This window comes from Canis aureus, chromosome 2 (assembly GCF_053574225.1).
Source record: "Canis aureus isolate CA01 chromosome 2, VMU_Caureus_v.1.0, whole genome shotgun sequence".
Classification (NCBI taxonomy): domain Eukaryota; kingdom Metazoa; phylum Chordata; class Mammalia; order Carnivora; family Canidae; genus Canis; species Canis aureus.
In genome coordinates this window covers 18683148-18709688 of record NC_135612.1, presented here as the reverse complement: position 1 = coordinate 18709688, position 26541 = coordinate 18683148, and the positions used below count along the sequence as shown (strand labels likewise).

General features: G+C 35.3%; 1 protein-coding gene across 1 annotated transcript in view; it reads left to right on the top strand.

The window, feature by feature from the left end:
* The window catches only part of ADGRV1 (adhesion G protein-coupled receptor V1), a 521868-nt gene that overhangs the window by 17885 nt on the left and 477442 nt on the right, over nt 1-26541 (top strand). Inside the window, exons 2-7 of the mRNA XM_077865031.1 lie at nt 14980-15164; nt 17144-17293; nt 18794-18889; nt 21164-21268; nt 23247-23360; nt 25707-26272. Coding sequence (XP_077721157.1) covers nt 14980-15164; nt 17144-17293; nt 18794-18889; nt 21164-21268; nt 23247-23360; nt 25707-26272 — 1216 coding nt within the window. The remainder of the gene's footprint in view (nt 1-14979; nt 15165-17143; nt 17294-18793; nt 18890-21163; nt 21269-23246; nt 23361-25706; nt 26273-26541) is intronic.

The following is a 26541-nucleotide window of genomic DNA, read 5'->3' as shown; positions in this document are numbered from 1 at the left end:
AAAAAAACTGAGATGATTTAGAGTGAAAAATTTTCAAAGATTTTATTTATTTTAGAGAGAGAGAAAGAGTGTGATAGCAGAGGGAGAGATTAAGGGGGAGGGAGAGGGAAAGAATTCAAGCAGACTTGGTGCTGGGCACGGAGCCCAGGGCTTGACCTCAGAACCCTGAGATCATGACCTGAGCCAAAACCAAGAATCAGACACTAGACTGAACCACCCAGGCACCCCAAGAGTGAATGTTTTGAGAAAAGAGCAGATACAGCTATAAAACATGTTCAAGAAAGTGAGAAATAGTATAGTTAATATATTAATAGGTATTTGCTTCTCTGTAAAGATAAATTTAAATCAAACCTAACAGATACCTTACTTATAATGAAAGATCACAAGAAAAAAATAAAATGAAAAATCAGAAGATCTTGTAAAATCTTTTATACAGCTCAGACCCATTCCAATGATCTGTTAACTGACAAACTCCTAGGTTCTCCCTGAACTCAAAAATTTCAAACTTTGACATAGAATTTTTGAATGTTCTGATAAAAATTTTGAACATTTTTATTAGTAAAAAAAACAGACTGAAATGAATCTACTCTGAAGTTAGTGGCACTTTCAGGGGGGCACTTAACAGTTTTGAATGGATTCAATGAAGAGTGTTTTATTCATGTTTGGAAATTTTGACCTGTTTGGTAGAGATACTTTTGTAATCTTACCAGGCATTGTAGAGTGGAGAGAGGAAAGTAACTTTGCAGGGGAGAATCCTGACAAATACTATCTTAGATAGAAGTACTAAATCATATTGATAGTATGTACCTTTATGTGATATAACGAGAATGTTACTCTGCCTCATTGTCTCCCTGCAAAACCCATAACCTCAGTCTAATTATGAAGCAAATCATCAGACCAATCTCAGTTGAAGAGCATTCTGCAAAATACCTGACTAGTACTCTTCAAAACTGATAAGGATATTAAGAATAAGAGAAATCTGAGAAACTGTCACAGCCTAGAGGAGCCTAAGAAAACATAACTAAATGGAATGTGGTATCCTGGAACAGAAAAAAGGACATTAGGTAAAAAGTAAGAAAATCTGAATAAAGTATTGACTTTAATCAAAGTGTATTATGTGGTTTTCTCATTTCATTGTGAAGATAATAAACACTTTAAAAATCATGATATAAAGTTATAGTTGTGGCTTAGTAAAAGCTGGGTCGTTAAAAGGTTTGTGTATACCTAAAAGGTATAGAAAAAGAACAATGCCCAAAGTTAGTACAAAGAAGGGAATGATAAAGATCAGAATGGAAACAAAATAGAGACCAAAAAACAATAAAGAACAATGAGACTAAAAGCTGCTTCTTTGAAAAGATAAACAAAACTGATAAACCTTTAGCCAGACTAATCAAGTATATGAGAGAGAGGACTCAAATAAAATCAGAAATGAAGGAGGAGAATATACAACTACAGAATACAAAAAAATTACAAGATTACTACAATAAAATTACATGCCAACAGATTGGATAGCCTAGAAGAAATGAATAAACATGATTTTCCCCAAGGGCACCTGGGTGGCATTGGGCTCTGTGCTTGGCACAGAGTCTGCTTGAGGTTCTCTCTCCCTCTCTCTCTACCCCTCCCACTCATGCACACTCTCTCTCTGTCTCTAAAATAAATAATTTTTTTTAAGCAACATATGAACTTCCCAGATTGAATAGGAAGAAATAGAAAATATGAACAGACTAATAACTAGTAACAAAATTGAATTGGTAATCAAAAATCCTTCCAGGACCAGATGGCTTCACAGGTGAATTCTGCCAAACATAAAGAACAGTTAATACCTTTCCTTTTCAAACAATTCCAAAAAAATTCATTCTGTGAGACTAGCATTACCATGATACTGAAGCCTGACAAAGTCATTACAAAAAAAGAACATTACAGACCAGTATTCTGGATGAATATAGATGTAGAAGTCCTCAACTGGGTATTAGCAAACTGAATTCAACAATACATTGAGAGGATCATTCGCTAAAATCAACTGAGATTTATTTTAGGGTTGCAAGGATGGTTCAATAGCCACAAGTTAGTTAATGGGATACACCAGGGTGATTAACAAAATAAAAGATAAAAATCATATGATCATCTCAATAGATGTAGAAAAAGCACTTGATGAAATTCAGCATCTATTCATGATTAAAAACTCTCAACAAAGTGGGTATAGAGAGAACATACCTCAACATACTAAAGGTTGTATATGATAAACCCACAGATAATGTTGTATTCAATGGTGGAAAGCTGAAAACTTTTCTGCTAAGATCAGAAACAGGACAAGCAAAAAAAAAAAAAGAAAAAAGAAAAAAAGAAAAAAAAAAAAAAAAGCATGCCCACTCTCACCACTTTTATTCAACATAGTACTAGAAATTCTAGTTATAGGCATCAGAGAAGACAAAGATGTAAAAGTCCTCCAAACTGGTAAGGAAGAAGTAAAATTCACTATTTGCTGTTGACATAATATATAGAAAATCCTAAAGACTCCACCAAAAAAACTATTAGAATAAGTGAATTCAGTAATACTTAAGGACACAAAATCAATATACAGAAATGCTGTGCTTCTGTATAAATGTTGCTAATGAAATACCAGAGAGAAATTTTTAAAAATCTCATTTACAGTTGCATTAAAAGAATAAAATACCTAGGAATAAATTTAACCAAAGAGATGTGAATGATCTAAACTCCAAAAACTATAAAGACATAGGTGAAACAAATCAAAGATGGCACAAATAAGTGGAAAGTTATACCAAGCTCATGGATTAGAAGAATAAATACTGTTCAAACTACCCAAAGCAATCTACATATTTGGTGTAATTTCTATCAAAATACCATAGTACTTTTCACAGAACTAGAACAAAAAATCCTGAAATCTGTATTGAACCACAAAATACCCTGAATAGCCAAAGCAATCTTGAGAAAGAACAAAGCTGGAGAAACAAAGCTTAAAATCCCAGATTTCAAGATATACTGTAGGCTTTAGTAATCAAAACAGTATCATACTGGCACAGAAATAGACACATGAATCGATAGAATGGAATATAGACCCCAGAAGTAAACCCACACTTATATGGTCAATTAATCTGTGACAAAAAAGGCAAGACTATAGAGTGGGAAAAGACAGTATATTCAATAAATCTTGTTGGGGAAATTGGATAGCTACATGCAAAAGAATGAAAATAGGGATGCCTGGGTGGCTCAGGGGTTGAGTATACAACCTTTGGCTCAGGGTGTGATTCCAGAGTCCTGGGATCGAGTCCCACATTGGGCTCCCTACATGGAGCCTACTTCTCCCTCTGCCTGTGTCTCTGCTTCTCTCTCTCTCTCCCTCTCACTCTCTCTCTGTGTGTGTGTCTCTCCTGAATGAATAAAATATTAAAAAAAAAAAAAAAAGAATGGGGCAGCCCCGGTGGCTCAGCGGTTTAGCGCCGCCTTCAGCCCAGGGCCTGATCCTGGAGACTGGGGATCAAGTCCCACATCGGCCTCCCTGCATGGAGCCTGCTTCTCCCTCTGCCTTCTGTCTGTCTGTCTCTCTCTCCCTCTCATGAATAAACAAATAAAGTTTTAAAAAAAAGAATGAAAATAGACCACTTGCTTATACCATACACAAAAATAAATTCAAAATAGACTAAAAACCTAAATGTTAAGACCTGGAACCATAAAACTCTCAGTGGGAAATATAGGTAGTAATCTCTTGGACATCAGCCTTAGCAATGTATTTCTGGATTTGTCTCTCCAGGCAAGGGCAACAAAAGCAAAAATAAAAAAGGGACTATGTCAGGCTGAAAAGCTTTTGCACAGCATGGTGAAGGAAACCATCGACAGAACAAAACGGTGATGTACTGAATGAGAAGATATTTGGAAATGATATATCTGATAAGGGCTTAATATCCAAAATATATAAAGAGCTCATACAGTTCAAGACTTTAACAAATTTGGGGTGGCTCAGTCAGGCTCACTGCTCAGTGGGGAGTGTGCTTCTTTTGCCCCTCCACACTGCCCATGCTCTCTCTCTCTCAGATAAATTTTTTTTTAAAGCAAGGAGCCTGATGCAGGGCTCAATCCCAGCACCCTAAAAACACGACCTGAGCTAAAAGGCAGATGCTTAACTGACTGAGTCACCCAGGTACCCAAATAAATAAAATCTTTTAAAGAAAATTTTAAAATCCCAAATTATCCATTTAGAAAATGAATAGACATTTTTCCAAGGAGGACACATAGATGGCCAGAAGATATATGAAAAGGTGCCCAACATCACTGATCATCAGGGAAATGCAAGTCAAAACCTCCATGAGGTATTACATTATGGCAGTCAGAATGGCTAATATAAAAAAGACAGAAAGTATTGAGTATTGGTGACAATGTGGAGGAAAGGAAATGCTCATTCTCATAATGGAGGTATAGCCATTATGGGAAACAGTATGGAGGTTCTTTAAAAAACTAAAAAAAATAGAAGTATTGTATGATCCAGCAATTCAACTAATGGGTATTTATCCAAGGAAAATAAAAACACTTGAAAAGATATATACACATTTATGTTTATCGCAACATTATTTACAATAGCCGAAGTATGGAAGAAACCTAGGAATCCATCAGATGAATGGATGGTGAAGACGTGCCGTATATATATATATCACAGAATATTACTTAGCTGTGTAAAAGAATGAAGGTTTGCTGTTCACAACAACATGGATTGACCTAGATGCTAAGTTAGATAAGTTAGAGAAAGATAAATACCATATGATTTTACTTAGCTTGAACAAAGCAAATGAACAGACAACAAAAAGAAATAGACTTGTAAATATAGGGAACAAACGTGGTTGTCAGAGGGGAGAAGGATGTGATCAGCATTTCATAATGTATGCAATTGTTGAGTCACTGTGTTGTATGTCTGAAGCTAATATGCCAAGTATAATTCAATTGAAAAAAATGAGTAAAAGATTGATTGTGGTATTAAAGGCTGAAGATGATTCTGGGCTACAGCACAGTTGTGACAGTAGTTTTGACCTCAAAACACCTTCAGGCCCTCTTGGTCTGTCTTTTTTGTTTTTTGTACACTTTTGTTTCTCAAGAGGAACCTCAAGTTATTATAGATAGAATACAAACTTATTTTTCTAACTCTTGAAAAGTACTGTTCTCCCTCTCTGGGGTGATAGATGTGACCAGGTAAAGTTCCTAGGTCTCTCTTCTACTTGTACTTTCCATGCCAGTTACAGTATGTAGAGGTAGCTGATTCTCTGGTTTGAGTTTTGCAGACATTCCAGAACATTAGGAGCCCCACTGTTTTGTTCTTCAAATACAGTGTTGCAACTCACTCCTCTCAGACCTTGCAGTGCCAAGGTGGCTTTTCATTATACTTTGCAAATGTCCCTAGGTTCTGGATGTTTCCATCTTACCTCACACATCCTCCTTTCATTCTAATGTTGCTACGGTGATGGGGGATGGGTGGGAGGAGAGCCTCACATAGGACAGCCTAGGATGCCCAGCTTACTTTCTTTGTCTCTTGGCCATTGGACATTGAAGGAAGCTGGTACTTCATGGTGTACTGGAATGCATTTCCAAATACCCTAGTGCTGTAGCTTTTCTATTTTCCTTTAACAGTTGAGGGAACTTGGGGCCCAGAGAAGTGGATTAACTTGTCTATTGATGGTAAAGATGGGAAGATGGCAAAGACTAGAGGTGATTGGGGACTCAGCCTCCACAAGGGGCACTGGCAGTGTCCAGCTAGAGGCTTCATAGCTCCTATTGCAGGATCCCCAACTAGGTACTGTTAGGAATGCTCTCCCTTTGTCCTGAAAAATCAAATTCCTGGGATCGTACAAGGGGGCAGCCTGTAAGTGTGTGCGTGTATGTGTGTGGACACACATTTGTCCTACCTTTGAATGGCATGAATATAAGAAATATTTTACTCTCCTCTTTGATCCCAGTTAGAGGAGACATTGGTGTGGTACTGGAGTTCAGGTTCTCTTTATACTTAACAGTTGCTGTTCAGCTGGGGCTGACTGATACATGTAGAAATGTGGACTCAGTATTTTCAAAATAATCTAGAAATCCATTTTTAAAATGTGACATCCTCAAATATTAAATCTTGGAAAAATTCTTTTATTAATATTTTGTGGACACAATTTGACCTAAAAAACATGTCTCTAGACCTCTCTGGGTGAAACCTCTGGGTTTCAACATGAAACATGAAACTATCTACTTTGTTCTTTCCCCTACCTGCCATGAGCACATATAATTTCTTTAGAAATGACAGTGCTTAGATTCTTCATTGGAAACAAATGATATTCAATAAATAGGTACCAAATAGAAAGAAACACAAAAAATGGCTGAGAATTTTTTTAAGGTAATACCAAATCTCAGAGAAATGAAAGACGAACTAATTACAGCAGTTTTCAATTAGATCTTTTAATTTCAATAAAATTGCCTTTGTGATTTTTGCCTTTGAATTTTATGAGGAATTGCAAATTACATTTTTACAAAGAATTATAGATGGCAAAAATCTATCTTTAAATTCTTATGACCTTTTTTCATGATTCAAGAAAATGTTTTTGAAGATAGAGGGGTGCCATCTAATGGTGGTTCAAGAAATCTTTGTTTAGACACATGATCCTTATATTTCCAAGGAGCAAAAAGGCAATAGTGTCTTAGTTTTCCTTGACAGAGATACCTTTAACACTCGTCGTTGGAATCTGTGTGCATACATCTTCACTGATTTTATTGCTTCTGAATTTGCCTCCTAAGATTTAGAGTAGTGAATCTTTCATTTGGTGCTTTGCCAAAGTGGGATACAGAGAGCACAATTGAAATCCATAATCTTCTGGAGCCCCACATGCTCTAAGTTGAAGCTTCTGCACATTGTTCTTCCTGTTTTCTTGGTGAGCGTTTGTAATTCAAATATGAGCAGCTTGAATGGCTTTTGTGATCTAGTTGATGACTCAAGCAAATGGGACTGTATGGTCTCATGGAAAATGTCAAGCTTAAATATTTTGGAAATAGAGAAATCAGGAGTGAACAACATACATTATTTAAAAGATTTTACGTCTCAAGCATTTGCTTACCTGGTATGTGTTTAGTAACATGTTACTTTTCTTGGAAGTTTTGGTTCAAGCTGTACAATTGTTTACTCAAATGGTTTTGTGGAACCAGCATCCTATGCAGGTGCCAAGGTGATTTGTTCTGTGCCCTTTCCCACATATGTTTAAAACTTCAAATTTTCATTTTGGTCTTTTATTCTTAACCATATTCAGATAAACAGATCGATGTATTCAGCACATCCAATCATCCTTTCAGTCTCTTACTTTTAAGCATATGCTGATAATCAAGAATTACCAGGGATCCCTGGGTGGCGCAGCAGTTTGGCGCCTGCCTTTGGCCCAGGGCGCGATCCTGGAGACCCGGGATCGAGTCCCACGTCAGGCTCCCGGTGCATGGAGCCTGCTTCTTCCTCTGCCTGTGTCTCTGTCTCTCTCTCTCTCTCTCTGTGACTATCATAAATAAATAAAAAATTAAAAAAAAAAAGAATTACCAGATGTTTGTAGAAATATTATATAGAAGATCCATTCCAGATTAAATAACAAAGCAGCTTAGAGGTAACAGGGACTATAAAAAGAAAAGAAAACTGAAAAAAAAATTAGTACTTTCTGAGAGACAAAAGAAGGTATTTGTTGAATGGAAAAAGAATAGGATACCATTAAATTCTTGTAAATTGAAAACAATAGCATAAATAAAATTGGTAGAGGAAATTTAATGATGAATTAAATTCTCAGGGCAAAAATCAAAGATTTGGAAATTAGCATAAAAGTTTAAAAAATGAGAGGGCCAGTCCCAAGATACTAAGATCAAATAGCAAGCGTTTTAGGGATTTTAGGATGAAAGTGCAGTGAAAATGGAAGGGGGAGGATTCATTGAAGAATAAGGAAATTTTCCATTTGTGAAAGTTGAATGTCAGACTGAAGGGGGCCGACTGAGTGCTCAGACAAATGGGCAAAAATAAATCTATTTCAAACACAATCCTGTGAAATTTTATAACACTGTGGACAAAGAGAAGAACCTTCCAGAGGGAGGACAAAACAAACACATACAATATTTTATAATCAAAATTATTTTGGATTCTATACCCAATGAAAGTGTTAAATGGAAGATTAAAATACAATAATTTCTAACATACAAGATATAAAAATGTTGTTTCTACACACCCATTCTTAGGAAGTTTCTGGAGAATATTCTCCATCAAAACAAAGGAATAAGCCAAGTAAATCAAGAAAGAAGGAAACATGGAATAAGCAAACAGATCAAAGGGAAAGAATCAAAGGGAATCCCAGGATGATTCTTATGTTCCACGTGTAGAGGTCAAGAAGTCCTGATGAATGTAGGCTTGACAATGTATGGTCTAGGAAAAGTGCAGGTTGTCAGACTTGTGTCTTTTTCCCTAGAAGGTGATTTGATGGGTATAGTAAAAGTCAGTGGACACAGTCATTTAATTAATGAGATCTACAATGGTGATGGAGTGTAGTTAGACAATTATATGTGTTTCTATCATGAATGTCAACATCAAACTGTCATATCTATTTCTCTATCAACCACCATCTTGAGAAAATGTGCTGATTCCTGTAGTCTGTATGCAGAAGAAAACAAAATCTGTCACAAGAATTTTCTCCTATAGACATACAGCTTAATATATGCATAGAGTCTCTCTTGTGAAAGACAGATGAAGTTGATAATTGTAATTGACTCTGAGTAGGAGAAGCATATGGCTGGTACAGGCTGGTGTGAGGGAGACTTACTTTTTAATATTGTGCCAGTGTATATATGTTAAAGATGAATAAAATAAAATATATTACTTAAAAATTTTAAATGAATTTTAAAACAATGGTAATAAGCTTTATGGGTAGTCCCAATAACTATAGAGACTATCTCCTTTTTTATTTAAAAATATCTAGTTTTTCCTGTATTTGTATCATCAGCTTACTTTTTTTAAAAGCTTTTATTATTCATGAGAGAGAGGCAGACACATAGGTAGAGGGAGAAGTAGGCTCCCTGGAGGATCCCCATGCGGGACTTGATCCCGGGCCCCAGGATCATGCCCTGAGTCAAAGGCAGGTGCTCAACCGCTGAGCCATCCAGGCATCCCTCATCAGCTTACTTTTTATTGAAAGCTGCAAATTTGGGCAGCCTGGGTGCTTCTCCCTCTGCCTGTGTCTCTGTCTCTCTCTCTCTCTCTCATGAATAAATAAGTAAAATCTTAAAAAAAAAAGTTTAAAAAAAAAGAAAGCTGCAAGTTTAAATTCTGTTTTGGTATGGAAGAAGGAAACCATCAATTTTTTGTAGTACTCACCCATATTAATAACACAAGAATTCTTAGAAGCTGAATAATTTATGATATGAGTGATGAAACTTCTCTTGTTCCGTAAGAGTAACTCTATAGCCTTAGAATGCCCGTTAGTAAATGTAATAGAATTGAAGTAATTCTAAACTAGAAAACCTTTCTCCATTAGGATCATATTTTCAGTATCAGTTACCGGGTGGTCGCACTGTGGGAAGATGCTTGCTATGGCATTGACAAGGCAACACTGAAACAAAGGGTCAATGCATCCCTTCAATTCTGCACTAATAATGTTTGTCATTTCACCATATCCAGTCACTCACAGGGGTTGTACAGTTGTTTATTCTGAAACTTAAAAAGACAAAGTTAACTTTTATTTATTTATTTATTTATTAGTTAGGTGGGGGAAGGAGGAAGGAGCAGAGGGGGAGAGAGAGAATCTTAAGCAGGCTCTACCCCTAGCGTGGAGTCCATGGTGGGACTCTGTCTCACAACCCTGAGATCAGGACCTGAGTCAAAATCAAGAGTCAGAGGTTTGACCCATCCAGCCATCCGGGTACTTTGACAGGATTAACTTTTAAATTGACCAAAGGTTTTGATGAAAGCTGATTACTGCAAAATCACTCAAATCAACTTCAACTTTTTAATATATGTTTTTCTTTTTTTTAAATGTATGTTTTTCTTTATATTGTCATCTGTTGGGTGCTGATTCTCATTTATTTTATTCTATTCCTTATTCTATTCTGTTCCTGTAGACTTACTGAAACTTAAAATAGCAGGCTATTCCCATTTACTCAGAATATGCTATATGTGCTACCTTTCCTAAGGTACCCAGTAATAAGAGGCAAGACAGGAGGAAGATAATACCCTTGATAACCAGAATTTAGAATTCTGTGATTAGTATGACATATTGTGTTGGAGGATATTATTTTATAAATGACATTTAATATGTTGTGTGCTAAGTAACCCAAGTGGAGATTCAAGTTAGTGAATACTAAATTTCCAAAGAGAAGGAAGAGCTAGGCATTCAGGAAAACAACAACAACAACAACAACAAAAACGAGAGAAAGGAATTAACTCCATGCTAATTTAAAGAAGCATTGGGGTTCCTTGTGACAATCAGAGTGAATCAACTTATTCAGAACACTGGGTCAGTGTGGTGTATTCCTGTCCTCTTTTGTTTTATTGTGAAGACATCTTTGGTTTGTCTGCATATCCTGGATTTCCTTACTAGGCCTGTTAGTTTTGAGGAGGAAGGGAAAATATAGTGATAGTAATTGCATGGGAGCAGGAAAGATAGGGACCAGGAAAGGTAGTATGGTATCCTTTCATAAAAGTTTAGAAAGATTAAGACTGTTGAATATTGGAAGGATCTTCCACTTGGTATATTCTGACATGGGTTCATAGTGTCACAGATTGGAGATTAATGGATAAATATTGATGTTGAAAGTGACAGAAACTTCATTCTAAGCTGGCGGCTGAAAAAAATGTAATTTATTGCCTCAGTGACTGAAAAGGCCAGGGTAAAGCTGGATTCAGAAAGCTGAGCTTGATTATCAAGACTTGGCTCCTTTCCACCTCTTGGCTCTGTCTTTGGCTGTGTTGGCTTCATTTCCAGGCTTTGGAGGAAATTGGCCCCAATCAAAATGATCTCAGATCCAGTAGTAGAGGGAATCTGCATCCTTAGCCCAAGCGAGAATCTCAGAATTGTCTTTTGGGCTTTGGTTGGTCTGATCTGAGGCATACGCCCATCACTGTGAATATCGTGGAGCCAAGAACCATATTTTATGGATGTTTATATCCTCCGCGATGAGCCCAGGGTGCTGCACAATGTATAGTAATAGGTGCTCGCTATACAAACGTCATACTACATTTTAATGTGCTCTTCTGAAAGCAACCAATTTGTATTGTAGGAATTATTCTAATACATTCCTGATTTTAATTTTGAAATATTTTTTGCAGAATTAGATGACTTGTTGGATAGGCTGAATGCAACTACTAGAATCTAAAAACTGAGGACTTTGTTCCTAGATCAAGATTCCATCAAAACTTCATAGTAAAATTCAGGAAACAAGCAAGAAAACAACAGATATCTCATATTGTTTTAGTATGATAAGAAATCTGTTCAGAGATGAGAGATCTGTTGGTAGGAACAGGTTTCATTCCCTTTGACTCATACTGAGCAAGTGTGAGGAGAACATATATGATAGTTGAAAAGAAGAGGGTTTGAATACTGGAACATCATGCCACTGCAGAGCAGCAGAATGCCTTAATAATGCTAAAATTATTCTTTTACAATTGTGACAGAATATGAATATTAACTAACTTTAAACACATGTTGTTTGAAATTCATTTCATAGAGAAGTTTAGAATAGGTGATCTGATAGGTTATGTAAAACTTTTCTTAAATCTAGTAAGAGAAAAGTGACCTGAAATAGACAGACTTACCTGTTGTGTCAGCTGCTAATGCCTTGTCTTCAGTTTAATAAAAGGATTTCCAAAGACTAGATTTTTAGTATGATAGAGGAAAATGTACCTAGTTACTCTAAAAAAGAAACCAGCATTGGTGTAATTATGTCTGTCTTCTAATGGGAACTTCACTTTCAAAGCTTTTTCTTCATCTTGTAGTCTCTATTGAATGCCAACTTTGCCTCAACAACTTTTCTTACAAGTTGAAAAGATGAAAGCAGGGGAGATTCAATTATCAATGATGTCACAGAATTTGAGGCATTTCCAATCATGCTTGTTTGTTCATTTCACATAATCTCAAAATTCACTGATGTGCACCAATTTAAAATGAATTTACTGACTTAACCACAAGATCTTGGAGCTCTAATTGCCTGGGAAACTGCAAGAATGCACCATTTGAGCTCATTGGCCCTGATATTAAAAGATGCTGTTAAATATTTGAAGTAGTCAAGAGAACTGTAGTTTCTGTTAAATAAATGTAATGTTTATTAGAATAGTATAATGTGAAGACTTTTAGGAGACTTGTAATTATACAGCTTTATGGTAGTTTTGGTTATTGTGCATGAGTTTAAAATATTTGACAGGTTGATTTGATAGTTTGGAAACATGTAGCATAAGCAGTCCACCAAATTTTTTAAGATAGAGACATCTAATTTGTAGGAATAGAGACAGTATAGTGTGGTTATGGGGTAGAGTCTGCAAATGGACTGCTGATCCACTTGAATCTTCAAATCCTGCCTGGTCACCCCTTAGCTAGGTAGCACCGCATGTGTTCACTGACCTCTCTGTGCCTTAGTTCCCTCAGCTATAATTGGGATTAATGCCACTAGTGTCTTCTTCACAGGGATATTGTGAAGGTTAAATATGTTGTTATTATATAAAGTATCTACAACATCAGTACTTCTGCATTAGTTATTCTGATTACTTTCTATAGTAATATAGGTCTTTGCAGTTCTTCAGGATATATGGAATCTTAGAATATAATATAGTAATATATAAAAAATATATATAAGGAAGTCTGTAGTAAGTCCAAGCATATTGCATTGAAAAATTCAGTAATTACATCAGAGATGCACATGCAGCCTGTCGTGCATCCACTCCGGAACACACTCCTCCCACTCTTACACTCTAGGACAGTGTATGTCAAAGTGTATCTCAAGGATCCGTTACATTAGAATCAATAGGGCTGTCTGTTGAATGCAGATTCCTGGGCCTCAACCTAAATTCCCTGGATTAGAATTTCTGAGTGTGTGAGTTACCATTTTAACCAACCATTTGAGTTGATTCTTACGCAGAACAAATTTTGAGAACCTATTTCATGATTCCCCCTTGTCAACCTGTAATTCACTTCCGCTCTTTCTCACTTCAGGTGTCTTCTTATTTCTCTCAAAATTCTGTCACATGTCACATTCAAGGAATTTTTTCTTTGAGATTCACAACAGACCAAAGTTGATCTTTTTCTTCCACATCCAAGGCCAAGCTCACTGCCTCCTCACCCCTCCATTCTGTATTCTCTTTTTCATGCCTAGTTCATTTCTTTCCCACTATTTGTCATAAGTGAGGTGTGAAATCATTCTGGCTTTAGAATTCCACAGAAGATCTTCACTTGTCTTTGGTGGCCCAGAGCTGTTCCTAATCTCCTGCCTCAGGCTTTGCCATTTTCCTTCCCTTTCTCTCTCTTTTTTTTTTTTTATTTTTTATTTTATTAACTTTCTTTTGGTTAAGGTTCCTACCTTAGATGTCAGGGAAGAGACACTGGTTTTATTTCTCCTCCCAAGTCCCTTATCTCCATTGCAAGTGAACATTCTTAGAGAGAAGGCACAGGTGTACAAAATGCCTTAGTCCTCCAGGATCTCTGTCCCTGTTGGCCTGTTTCTCCTTCCTGGACTCCATCTGACCTCTGCATCCCTCTCTTTGGATTTTGCAGCCATAAATACGTGAGACATCATTAAGCAATCCCAGATTGCATTGTCTGAATATACTTGACTGAGAAAATTGCATTTAAACTAAAATATATCAAGGTTTGGTGGTTTCTAAATAAAGCCATGTGTAGCTAGGTGGAAGTACCACATACATGAAAGTTTTATTATTTTTTGACCAAGGTAAAGATTAATAGGAAGCATTTTGGCTCATAGAGTGCATAATGCAACTCTCCTTTAAAACACATGAACTTGTTATGTTCGTGTGACTGATCACATAATCCATTGGAATCTTAATGATCCGTGAGATCAATTGTTCACATTTTTAGAGGAACATCTACATTACAAAACAACACTGCTTTCAAGAGTCCACTGCACTGTTGTGCTTTTGAAAACACTTGAATTACACAGTGCTGAAAGTAGGAACACTATTGATGAGTCATAAACACACACATTCTAGTTAAGAAGGAAACATAGAAGTTATGGAAAAGAAGGAAATACTTTGCCAAATTTGCTTATTTTTAAAACAACATAGACATTTTCTAAAGAAATGATATTAGTATTTTAGCTAATAAAATGGGAGAAATTTAAGTCCTGGAAATTTATGTTGAAAGCATTAGCATTTCTTGCAATAACTAAAACATTTTTAAAAACATTGTCAAGACAAATTTCAGGAAAAGATAGACACAACCAAGAAATCAATTTATTAATAAAGTTTTAGCTTCAGCTGCTTTTATATACCACTTTTAAGAATTCTCTCATATTTGTGTGATCATCAAATAAAAAGACAAAGAAGCCCCATTAGGATTATTGATCCCATTTGAATTTTTTAGCTTTAGCTGCATTTTACAGTTTTATTTGGAGGAAATATGGGCTTTAATTCCATTTCCAAAGGTACTGCTTTATGTCTTTCTTAGAATAAATTAGAGGGTCAAAAAATTTTTAAATGCTAATTTAATAAATATGTTTAAGGCTACTGATAACTATTATCTTGATATGTAAGTTAAAGAACAAAAAGTAGTTACGAATTGAAAAAAGAACCACAGAAGAGATTGTAATTTTTAACTTATTTCTTTGATCACACATTTACGTTGGACACTTAATATTTGATTTATTTATGTCTTAGTTGCTTTCTGTCTAGCTCTTCACTCTGTGTTTATACCTGTAGGTAACACAGTCTAATGAAAATATATTAGATATGTTTTGTGAACAAAGCTTTCTTTTTTCTCATAGGGATGCCCTCTGCATCTTTACTAGTAAATCTCCTGTCAGCTTTATTCATCCCTTTTGTGTTTGGAGAGACAGAAATAAGGTTTGCTGGACAAACAAAATTTGTAGTTAATGAAACAAGTACAACAGTTATTCGTCTTGTCATCGAAAGAATAGGAGAGCCGGCAAATGTCACTGCGATTGTATCGGTAAGAAATGATGTAGCTCTATTCTTACTGAAGTAGATGATATGAAATTTTTTAGTTTCAATGACAGAAATTTTTTTTAACTGTTTGAGATTCTGAGTAGTTTCATTATGATAAATGATTTGCAGTTACACTATTCCACTTATATTTCGTATAGATTTTATACAGTGCCCCAAGGTAGTATATGTACTTGACAATAGTATTTAAAGATATAGACTGATTATTTTTAAATGTTCATATATTTATTTTAAAACAGATAAAAAACAAAGATATCACTAAGTATTTCTAAGTAAAAGAAAATTTGAGTAATTTGAATTCAAGTCAATATCTCTGCTCAGATATTTATTTATCTGATATTTATTTCAGTGGTTTAGGGACAATAAATAAAATATTTAAAAGCAGAAAAGTGGCAAATTAAAAATGAATTTTGTCAGAGAGCTTGGGAGAAATGAAGTACATTAACTTAAGTAGAAGTTAGGCGTGGTTTGTTAAACTATCAGGCTATCTTGCACACAGTTTAGTCATTGGATGGATTATGTATGCATATATTTGTGTTTAACCTGAAAGTAATGTCATATGACCACTAAGAATATTGCGCTAGTTGAGGCCCAAAGCACTCAAAATTTTCTTTCAAAAGTAGGTTTTGAAGCAATAGGTTAAATTAGCACATCGAGAAACATTGCAAAAAGAGATAAAGAAGAAAAACAACCTATGAAATAAATCCAGTTTTATAATTTTGTGCATTGTTTTTAGTTTTTAATTTATGACGTGCGTATATATTTACTGAATTCATTTGAACTTGAGTATACATTGTACTTGGTAATCTTTTATGCATAATTTTGATTGTATCATAGGAATGTTCTGGGGTTGCCCTGTCATTTTCACAGCTTCTCTGGATGGTGACATCATCATTTCCCAATCACTTTCACCTGTTTTTCATTGAGGCTCCTTCCAATATTTGCTGCTATAAATGCTACTTTGATGAAAGTGTTAAAATATGTATCAATTTTTGCATATTTTGGATTGTTAAGTCATGTTTTGGGTTGGATTACTCTTATTTGTTTCAGTAGCTCTTGATAGTTAATGCTTTTCTAAAAGACTCCTACTTTCTATGTTAAGGAGTACAAGTTCCTTAAAAATACTCTTAACACCTTGATTGGATATCTCAAGTATTTAAGCTTTATTTTTATAAGCTAGACATTGAGTATAATTTTTCTATACATGTTCTTTATTTTTTATTTTTACTAAATCATAGTTTTTTCTTAGTAGCTAAGTTCATTTTGAGTTGGTTGGCAAAACAAATCTCATTTAGATCTGCACAAGAAGTTGCTTCTTTATAATTTCATAATTATTGTTCCCTTGAAAATCTTTTTTTTTTTTCCCTTGAAAATCTTATTAGAAATGTCTGTGTTACAGAATGAGGTCTTAAAATGTTAAGGAAAAGTTTATTGGTGACTAATAATTTGGAATGCTAAAGGAATTGGGTCTTTATTTGAGTTACGGGAAAATGTAAATAAAATTTCAGTTGAAAGTTTTGGAAAAATCATTTCTTTGAAATCCATAGGGTAAATAATTGATTTTCCTGATATATTTTGGCAGGCTATTTCCACCTCTTCTTTGGGAGCATTTTAGCTACAATTTATTTTCTTGTGAGTTCTTCTGTTATCCACTTCAGACCAAGAGGCAGGGAAAAAAATTCACATCCTTACTTTGCTATATACTTATTACTTTTCTGTGTAATGATTTCTTTACCTTCCAGAGCATAAGCAAATATTTTTTGTTTCAAATCATTTTAATAATGTTTTTTGAGGATATTTTTATCAGTTGTTAAATATTTGTTTTGTTTTTGCACATCCTATCTGTAAACATCAGTGTGAGTTGATGATTCATTCCTGTTTTTTGTGTTGATCGCTCCAATTAGTATCCGTTTTGCTTGTCCTAACACTATGTTATAAGAACTATCTATATTTTGCATTTGATAGCTGTATGGAGATGACACTGGTGACTTTTTTGATACATATGCTGCAGCGTTTATCCCTGTTGGAGAAACAAACAGGACAGTGTACATAGCAGTGTGTGATGACGACTTACCAGAGCCTGATGAAACTTTTATTTTTCACTTAACATTACAGGTAAGTCCTTCTTGCCCCTCCCACCCACCTGTAACTCATAGAAACCTTGCAGTGCTTAAAAATATGTTTCTCTGGAGATAAGCCCATCTAGAGACTGGAGGTGGTTTTCATAGAACTCAGAACTGACAACCTCTTTGGCAGTTCCACGGTCTGGTTATTATTCCTCAGACAATCTTGTTTAGAAGATTCTACAGTTAGTTTTTGGATCCACTCAGCTTATTTAGGAATTGCCGTGACAGATGCTCCAGAAAACCTGTCTTCCATTCGGCCCTTTTCTCTTTTATCCCTCCCCTGCTACCAGATGCACAAAGAATGACCGAGACTTCTGAGTTCAAAGGAAAGGGATACAAAAAGCAGGCGTGGAAGTGGGAGGTCCCTGCGCCTTAGAATCATTTTGGACTGCCCCTGGGAAAAATGGTTGAATAGCCTAAGGTTTAAATTGTCCTTTATGGTTTGATCTATTAGGTTGAGGTAATGCCTGCTAACACTGCTCTAGTTAATTTTTCTGAGTGGCATTGAGAATTTTTTTTAAAATGATTATGTCAATATAAGTAAAATTTTTGTGAAAATGATACTTGAAAAATAATCCTGTTTTGCTTTTATATATTACTTTTTTGCATATTCCTTTATGGTTCTGTTGCATATCAATAGAAATGTTATAGAAATGTTTTCCCTTATTGATTAGAAAAGATATTTTATGTATTTTATTTTTTATTATTTTTAAAATATTTTATTTATTTATTCATGAAAGACATAGAGAGAGAGACAGAGAGAGGCAGAGACACAGGCAGAGGGAGAAGCAGGCTGCTCGCAGGGAGCCTAATGTGGGTCTTGATCCTGGGACTCCAGGATCACGCCCTGGGCCGAAGGCAGGCACTAAACCGCTGAGCCACCCAGGGATCCCCTAGAAAAAATATCTTAATATTTCAGCTTTAATTTGGTTCTATGCTTTATAGAATAAATCTTAAATTTTAGGACCTTTTGTAGTGTAAGAAAAAATCATATTTGAATAGAATTTCATACTGCTTATTTCTCTGTTACATTAGTAATGACGTTAGAGTAATTATGTCATTACTAGCCAGTGATTACTTATCCATTATAATGATTTATATTTTAATAGCCAGTGATTAATGTTTTTTAAAACTTTTTGGAAAGTTTTTATTTGGAACTTTTTTACCATGTTAACTTAGTTTGAATATATTTTCTTAATCTGCATTAAAAGTGTGCTTGTATTTTTACATATATTCTAAACAATTACATAAAGAGAGAAACTTTTAAAATGATTCTCTGGGCGCCTGAGTGGCTCAGTTGGTTGAGCAGTTGAGCATCTGCCTTCAGCTCAGGTCATGATATTATGAGATTGAGTCCCACATCAGGTTCCCTGCACAATCACTGAAGAGTCCTCTCTCTCCAAAATAAATAAATGAATCTTTTTAAAAAAAGACTCTCTGTTCCTCATATTTTTAATTTCATTAACTTATTTTTGGGCTTTTATTTTAGAAACCTCCAGCAAATGTGAAGCTTGGATGGCCAAGGACTGTGACTGTGACAATATTATCAAATGACAATGCATTTGGAATTATTTCATTTAATATGGTATGATTACAATTTGATTAGTCTTGTGGTTGCTAGATGATAATTATTTAATTTTTTGGTTATTTTTCATGATGTCACCTGGTATCATCCTGCCATTTGGTATTTAAATAAAATTCACTCGATCTCTATCCATGTCCCACATTCTATAGACTATTCATTTGTTCTGCCTAGGATTTCTTTAGATCGAGGGGGTAAAGGCCTGCTTTCTGGATGTTGTCTTCTTACTGTGCTTTCATAGGACAGGAGGGGCAGAGGAGCTCTCCGGGGCTTAAGGACACTAATCCCATTTCTGAGAACGAGAACTTTGCCATCACGACCTAATCATCTCCACAGGGCCAAACCTCCTAGGATTTGAACATGACTTTGGGTTGGTGTGGGGGAGGGGCACAGACATTAAGTCTGCAGCAGATTCTATAGTCTAGTTTCTTTTGCTTGATTTCCTTAGCTGCCACTTAAAATATTGTTTGTCAGCCTCCTCTGAAAGTTGGGAGATAAGAAAAACTTACTGGAAGAGTGCTGGAAAAACCTACAGTAAACTTAGAATTGAATAGAATGAAGATATTATAGTTCTTAAAAATTCTGTAGTCAATCCATACCCTGAGACTTTTCTCACTTATTAATATTTCTTAAAGGATGAAACTCCTTATCATCCCCCTTAGTTTTGCTCAGCAATTCATTTTTTTCTCCTTGATCATTGTATTCCTGTGTCCCTGGCCAGTATGTTCAGAGAGTTTTATCTTTAGAAACAAATACTCAAAACAGATTCCCCCTTGAGAGAAATTGTTTCCAGCTCTTAAAACAAAATTTATCTTGGATACAATTGGATTTTGCCACTAAGTTTTAGACTACAATAACCTTCCTGATACTGAGTCTTTTTGAATCATGTTACTAATTATCATTACTAAAAGATGATGTGAAACTCCCCAGCTTTTTATTTATTTTCCAATTTAGATTGCTGCTACAATTGCTGTATTATATGTCATTTTCTTACCTTAAATTATCTTTGAAACAAGGAAGGCTGTAGATAAATATGATCTTTTAATTGCAGTATCTTTATTAAAAAAGATGTGGATAATGTCAATATAGTAGACATTTTGTGACCTCCATTATATTGTCATTTACAAAATTAATTAAATTAATTAATCAGTCATTTCTATTTAAATGATAGGGAAACACTAGTTAATTATGAAGCAGGCTCCCTTAATTGCTTAATTTTTCTCCTACTGTCTTTCTTCTATATTCACTCCCAACTTATTACCCCTAACCTCGTACTGACTTGTTTAAAGGTTTCATTTCTTTTCTTTTTTAAAATTTCTTTTGCTCTCCCTTCCTCCCTCCCTACTTCATTCCTTGCTTCCTTCCTTTCTTCTTCCTTTTGACATACTACGTTTTAGCCTCTGGGGATGAATCCTGGTCTCTAGCATTGGTCGCAGGTCCCTGACTATTCCAGGCAGCCCAGACTGGCCACCTGACCCATGTGGTAAAAATTAAACAGAGTAACTGTTGAGCTCACACTAGTTGCAAAATAGGCTGACTTTGATTCCTGGCCTGGATAATAATTATGTTGATGATGAAGATAACACTGATTATGTTTGATGTCTTTGGGACATTCATTCCTATCCCTGTTTATGGAGAGGGACACTGAGACTTGGTGTCACCATGGAGAGATGGTCACTGCCGCCCTAGCTAGCATGCACCTGGCTTCTTCCCTCTTCCTCTCTAGGCCTGGTTTCAGGCAGCCAAACACATTTCAGCATTTGAAGTCCTGACTTCTTTCCTTCAGTGATCAGGTCTTGAAAATCTTTAGCAGTTCTTTGCTTTTCATTGTCAAGCGGACCAAGGAGGAGGGCATAGTGGATTAGAGCAAAGCCTTTTGGTGGAGCTCCCAGTGGGTGGTCCCAATGAGCTGCTCTGGTGTGGAGACACAACTTGGTTTTGGGACATCCAGGGCCCTTGTGAGCTTTTGAATTTCTCATCTTTCAGCTAGATAACCTTTAAGATCCTTCAGCAAAGCAGCTAGCTAATGAATGGTAGAACCAGGGCAGGAACTTGCATCTTTTGCCCGACTAGTTTTATGTTCCCTTTACACTATTATTTTGAACCTTTTAAGCATTTTTATTAGCTGCAGTTTATTAATGCTGGGAATGCTACCACATTCTTAGCATACCATGTAGATTAATTTGTCTATGTAAATACAGTATTTCTAAGGTAACAATTTGTACCACTTCTACCTCTGGTTGATGAGTGCCTGATTGCCTTTGCTCTTCCCAATAGCCTTTTTCAGTCACAGTGAGTGAGCCCAGGGGCAGAAATGAATCTGTGCCTCTTACTCTCATCAGAGAAAAAGGGACTTATGGAATGGTCACTGTGACTTTTGAGGTAAGTATACTCTGAAATTACTTTAAATGGTAAGACTTCAGAGTTTGTATCAGGTGGCTGTAACTTAAAAAATTAAGGTCTTTTGTATAATAAGCATGGCCCTTAATAAAAATGAAATAAAAGTAAATATCTGATAAATTTTATGGTTAATAAAAAATGTTTTGCTTGCTGCTCACATACAGTATACTATCATGAAACACAATTTATCATTTTATATACAAGGACAGTAATAAACCACAACATAAAATAATAGTAATGTTAATCCTGTAAAATTCATAGAACCTTTATGATAGGGACTCCTGGGTGGCTCAGGGGTTGAGCATCTGCCTTTGGCTCAGGGCATGATCGCAGGGTCCTGGGATTGAGTCCCACATCGGGCACCCTGTGGGGAGGCTGCTTCTTCTTCTGCGTATATCTCTGCCTCTCACTCTGCCTCTCTCATGAATAAATAAATAAAATCTTCTTTTAAAAGAATCTTTATGATAAACCTTTTCAAGGAATAAATTTTAAAAATGCCCATGGATTACTTAGGCTTATGTAAAATTATTTGATGTCTAGTCTTCCCCCATTTACATTCCCCATTTAAAAAAATTCTCAAATGGATGCTGTTAAGAGCAGTCACACTTCACCATGGAGGTCCATAGATGTTACAGCATTTGACATGAGTAAGATATCATGTCAAGAGTTTTTCTTGTGCTTGTGGAGACTTCCATCATAGAATGGTTATGTTAATTTTATAAAAAAATAAAATGTCATAAGAGAGTAATTCATGAAAAACATTGTAACCTAATTAAATATGCAATAGTCTTGCAAGTTCTACAAAGGAAGCCTTAAGGAATGTTTCATGTGCTTAAAAATATGTGCTTATGCAGTATATTTTTGAAAATGCATTGAATACATGTGGGAAGAATTGGAAAAAAATTGGCTGTGGAAAGGATAAACAAAATCACAAATTCTGAATGTTATTTTATGGATGTCTAGAGTCACTTTCCTGAGTCTTGAGCCTTTGTTTTATAGAAATAATTACAACTAACATTTACTAAGCACTTAATGTTGCCATATTACTGTTTTAAGTGCTTTACACTGATTCTTAGTTCACATAAAACCAGTGTCTCTTCCCAGAGCCCCGTCTCCTTCATGCCCTTCTTAATTTTTTCTCCATAATACTTATCATCATCTGAAAAATACATATTTATTTGTCATTTTTCCCTTTCATTAAATGTAAGGTCCTTGTGGGTAGGGAGCTTGCTTGTTCCCTGCTATAGCCTTAGCATGTGAAAAGGATCAAGCACAGAGTACTTTTCAAAAGGAATGATTTTATTGCATCTTCACATCTAGCCTGTGAAGTGGCTGTTACTATGCCTATTTGGAGGATGAGGAAAGTGCCACTCAGAGTTTTTTAATATCTTGCCTGATGTTACACAGTCAGTAGTGGTACTACCATTTGATTATATTACTTAAGAGAATTTACCAATTTTGAGCACCTTCCTCTTAAGAAAAGATAGATTTTTTTCCCCTCAGGTTTAATATAATGGCTGAGAAGAAAAGAAAGCTCTAGGAAACCATGTAGTTTAATGTGATTATAGTCAAGATCTATAACTATTTTTTAGGCCTTGACTGTTAACTAGAAGGGCAGACTCACATACGGTTTCTATAATTCTTCTGGCAAAAAGTTTTTTTTTTTTTTTTTTAAGATTTTATTTACTTATTCATTAGAGACACACAGAGAGAGAGAGGCAGAGACACAGACAGAGGGAGAAGCAGGCTCCATGCCGGGAACCCAACGCGGGACTCGATCCTGGGTCTCCAGGATCACGCCCCGGGCTGAAGCCAGTGCTAAACAGCTGAGCCAGCCGAGCTGCCCTGGCAAAAGGGTTTTAAGTAAACTTCAGATTTTTGTTAGTCGAAGTCACAGCAATGCTTTCATACTCTTGTGAAAATTTTATGTTTATTGATGGCACTGTGTGTTTCTTTGCAGGTAGAGGGTGGCCCAAATCCACCTGAAGAAGATTTGAGCCCAGTTAAAGGAAACATCACCTTTCCCCCTGGCAGAGCAACAGTAGTTTATAACTTGACAGTACTTGATGATGAGGTGAGATAATGTTAAATGCTTCAGTGGAACAGGGACCGTGCCTGTAGTACAGGCATGTTAGAGAACATTATGTCAAGTATTAAATTGTATTCAGTATTTGAAATTATTCAAGAACATAGTCCTATGTAAAGTTAGCGTATTGTACTAACTAGTTAGTATATACTTTAGATATAAATAGTGATTTTGGAATCTATTTGGTTAATATTTTCCTGATTTATTTTATATTAAATTGTATATCTAAAAGCTGATGAACCTGAATATAATTGGCAACCACATTTAATACTAAGACTTGAGCATTTTATAAACCTTGATAATTGATTTTTGTTAGTGATTTCAGCTTTGAGCTGAGGTAGTGCTATACCTATCCTTATGCTGGATAGATTTTTTTTTTTAATTTTTTTTTAATTTATTTATGATAGTCACAGAGAGAGAGAGAGAGAGAGGCAGAGACACAGGCAGAGGGAGAAGCAGGCTCCATGCACCAGGAGCCCGATGTGGGATTCGATCCCGGGTCTCCAGGATTGCGCCCTGGGCCAAAGGCAGGCGCCAAACCGCTGCGCCACCCAGGGATCCCATGCTGGATAGATTTTACTATAATTTACTATGATTTTACTATAAAAACAAAAAAAAATTCTACTGTAATTGGTGTTATTTTGTTTGGATATTTTAAATGTTCGTATTCATGGGAAGGCTTTAATTGTTTACATTTCTCATTGAAGTTACCAAGGATTGAGATACATGACACAGCTCAACTAAGAAAAAAATGGATTTGAACAATAATGTGCAAAGATATCTCTTGTGAACTAAATGAGAGAAAACATAACTTTTCTATGAAATAATCTTGGTAGTATCAGAAAAAAAGAGATAATAACATAGCTGGGAACTTATAACCATCTCTCTATCTTCCTACAAAAAAATCATAAAGACACATCACAACAAATCCCCAGGGAAGAAAAACAAATGAATTAGAAGACATTATTAGAAATTGTTTCTCTTGAAAAAACAAAATATTAGGTGGCATTGATAACTCTCTTTCGTCTGGTTCTTTAATAAAAACCTTTTGTTTTTAAATACTTGAAAAGGTTATAATTTAAGGCAACAATTTATTATACATTTTAAATAGAAACTTAAAAGATCATCCTCTGAGATCTTATGTATGGCATGGTGCCTGCAGCTAATAATACAGTATTGTATACTTGAAAGTTGCTGAGAGCAGATCATAAGCATTCACTCACTCACACCAAAAGAATCAACTATGTGAGGTGATGCATGTTTTAATTCTCTGGATCTCAGCAGTTATTCTAAAATGTATATGTGCATCAAACCATCATGTGTACACTTTAGATATATTACAATTATATTTGAATTATTCCTCAGTAAAATTGGGCAATAAAAACATCATCAGTCAAAACATAGCATTTTTTGTTTTAGATAAATAGCCTTACCTCTTATATTGCTGTAGAGGTAAAAAGATTTATTTTTTCCCTTTCACTCATAAAATAGAATTTATGTGGTGCTGAGGTGACTTAGTCAGTTGAGTGTCTGCCTTTGGCTCAGGTCATGATCCTGGGGCCCTGGGATCAAGCCCCACAACAGGCTTCCTGCTTAGGGGAACCTGCTTCTCCCTCTGTTGCTCCCCCGCTTCTCTTTCTCTGTCAAATAAATAAATAAAATCTTTTTAAAAAAATAAACAGCATAGTGAAGATTATCCCTAGGATTTCTATACAGTTGCAAAAAAAAAAGAAAAAGAAAAGTTTAACAGTGTCATCATTTGCCTGATAATGACTCTTATATAGCTTGTTCTCCAGAGGCATGATGTATATTTTGGAAATCATATGATTGGTTTGATATGATTATCTTGTGAATTAGATATCATTTAGAGAAAAGAAGAATAATTCACATGGTTGAAAACAGTTTGCATGTGATGTTTAATGTAGTTTTCCAGATTTTTAGATATTATATATCTATAATAATACCATTCCAGATTCTTAAAAGTTCTTATATATTATTACTGGATTACTGTCATGTTACTTCTGACACTACCAATTTGATAAAACCATTAAATTTTATGTCCAGCTTTACTGTCAAATCATTAGCATTACCTAAAGAGTGATCAGGTTCAAAGACATTATGCCTTTGCTTTAATACCTGACCATACCATTGCTTTATGAACTTTTCCTTCCCTATCCAAAATATATATGGACAAGCCTCTGTATCTGCTCCCTTCAGTTAAAACATTTTTTGTTTCTGTGTTTGTACTGAATCATAGTGACTTGGTACACTTTGGTTTCTTTGCAGATATTTTGGCTATTGATATTTTTGCTACTGTTTATATTTTTTTGATAGGTACCAGAAAATGATGAAATATTTTTTATTCAACTGAAAAGTGTAGAAGGAGGAGCTGAGATCAACACCTCTAGGAGCTCAGTTGAGATAATCATTAAGAAAAATGATAGTCCCGTGAGATTCCTTCAGAATGTTTATTTGGTCCCTGAGGAAGACCACATACTCCTAATTCCAGTGGTTCGTGGAAAAGATGACAATGGGAATCTGATTGGATCTGATGAATATGAAGTTTCAATCAGTTATGTTATTATAACTGGGAATTCAACAGCACATGCCCAACAAAATTTAGACTTCATTGATCTTCAGCCGACCACAACAATTGTTTTTCCACCTTTTATTCATGAATCACACCTAAAATTTCAAATAGTTGATGACACCATTCCAGAGATTGCTGAGTCATTTCATGTTGTATTACTAAAAGATACCTTGCAGGGAGATGCTGTGCTATTAGGCCCTTCTATTGTGCAAATCACCATTAAGCCAAATGACAAACCTTATGGAGTCCTCTCATTCAACAGTATCTTATTTGAAAGGACAGTTGTAATTGATGAAGATACAACATCAAGGTATGGTTTATTTTAAACCTTCTACTACAATTATTTTAATGTATTATTCTAAGATTTAGTATTTGTGATGTTGGACATAGTGCTGAACTCTCATGAGCTTCCACCATGGTTTCCCTATTTTCTTTCTTATTTTCAGAGTGATTTAAATATGCAAGTTAACTTATATTATGATAGACTCCTGGGACACATCTATGTGTCTACCCTTTCATATTAAAAATCACCATTCATTCTTTATTATATGGATTCTGCTTTTGCCAATATCCGATGGC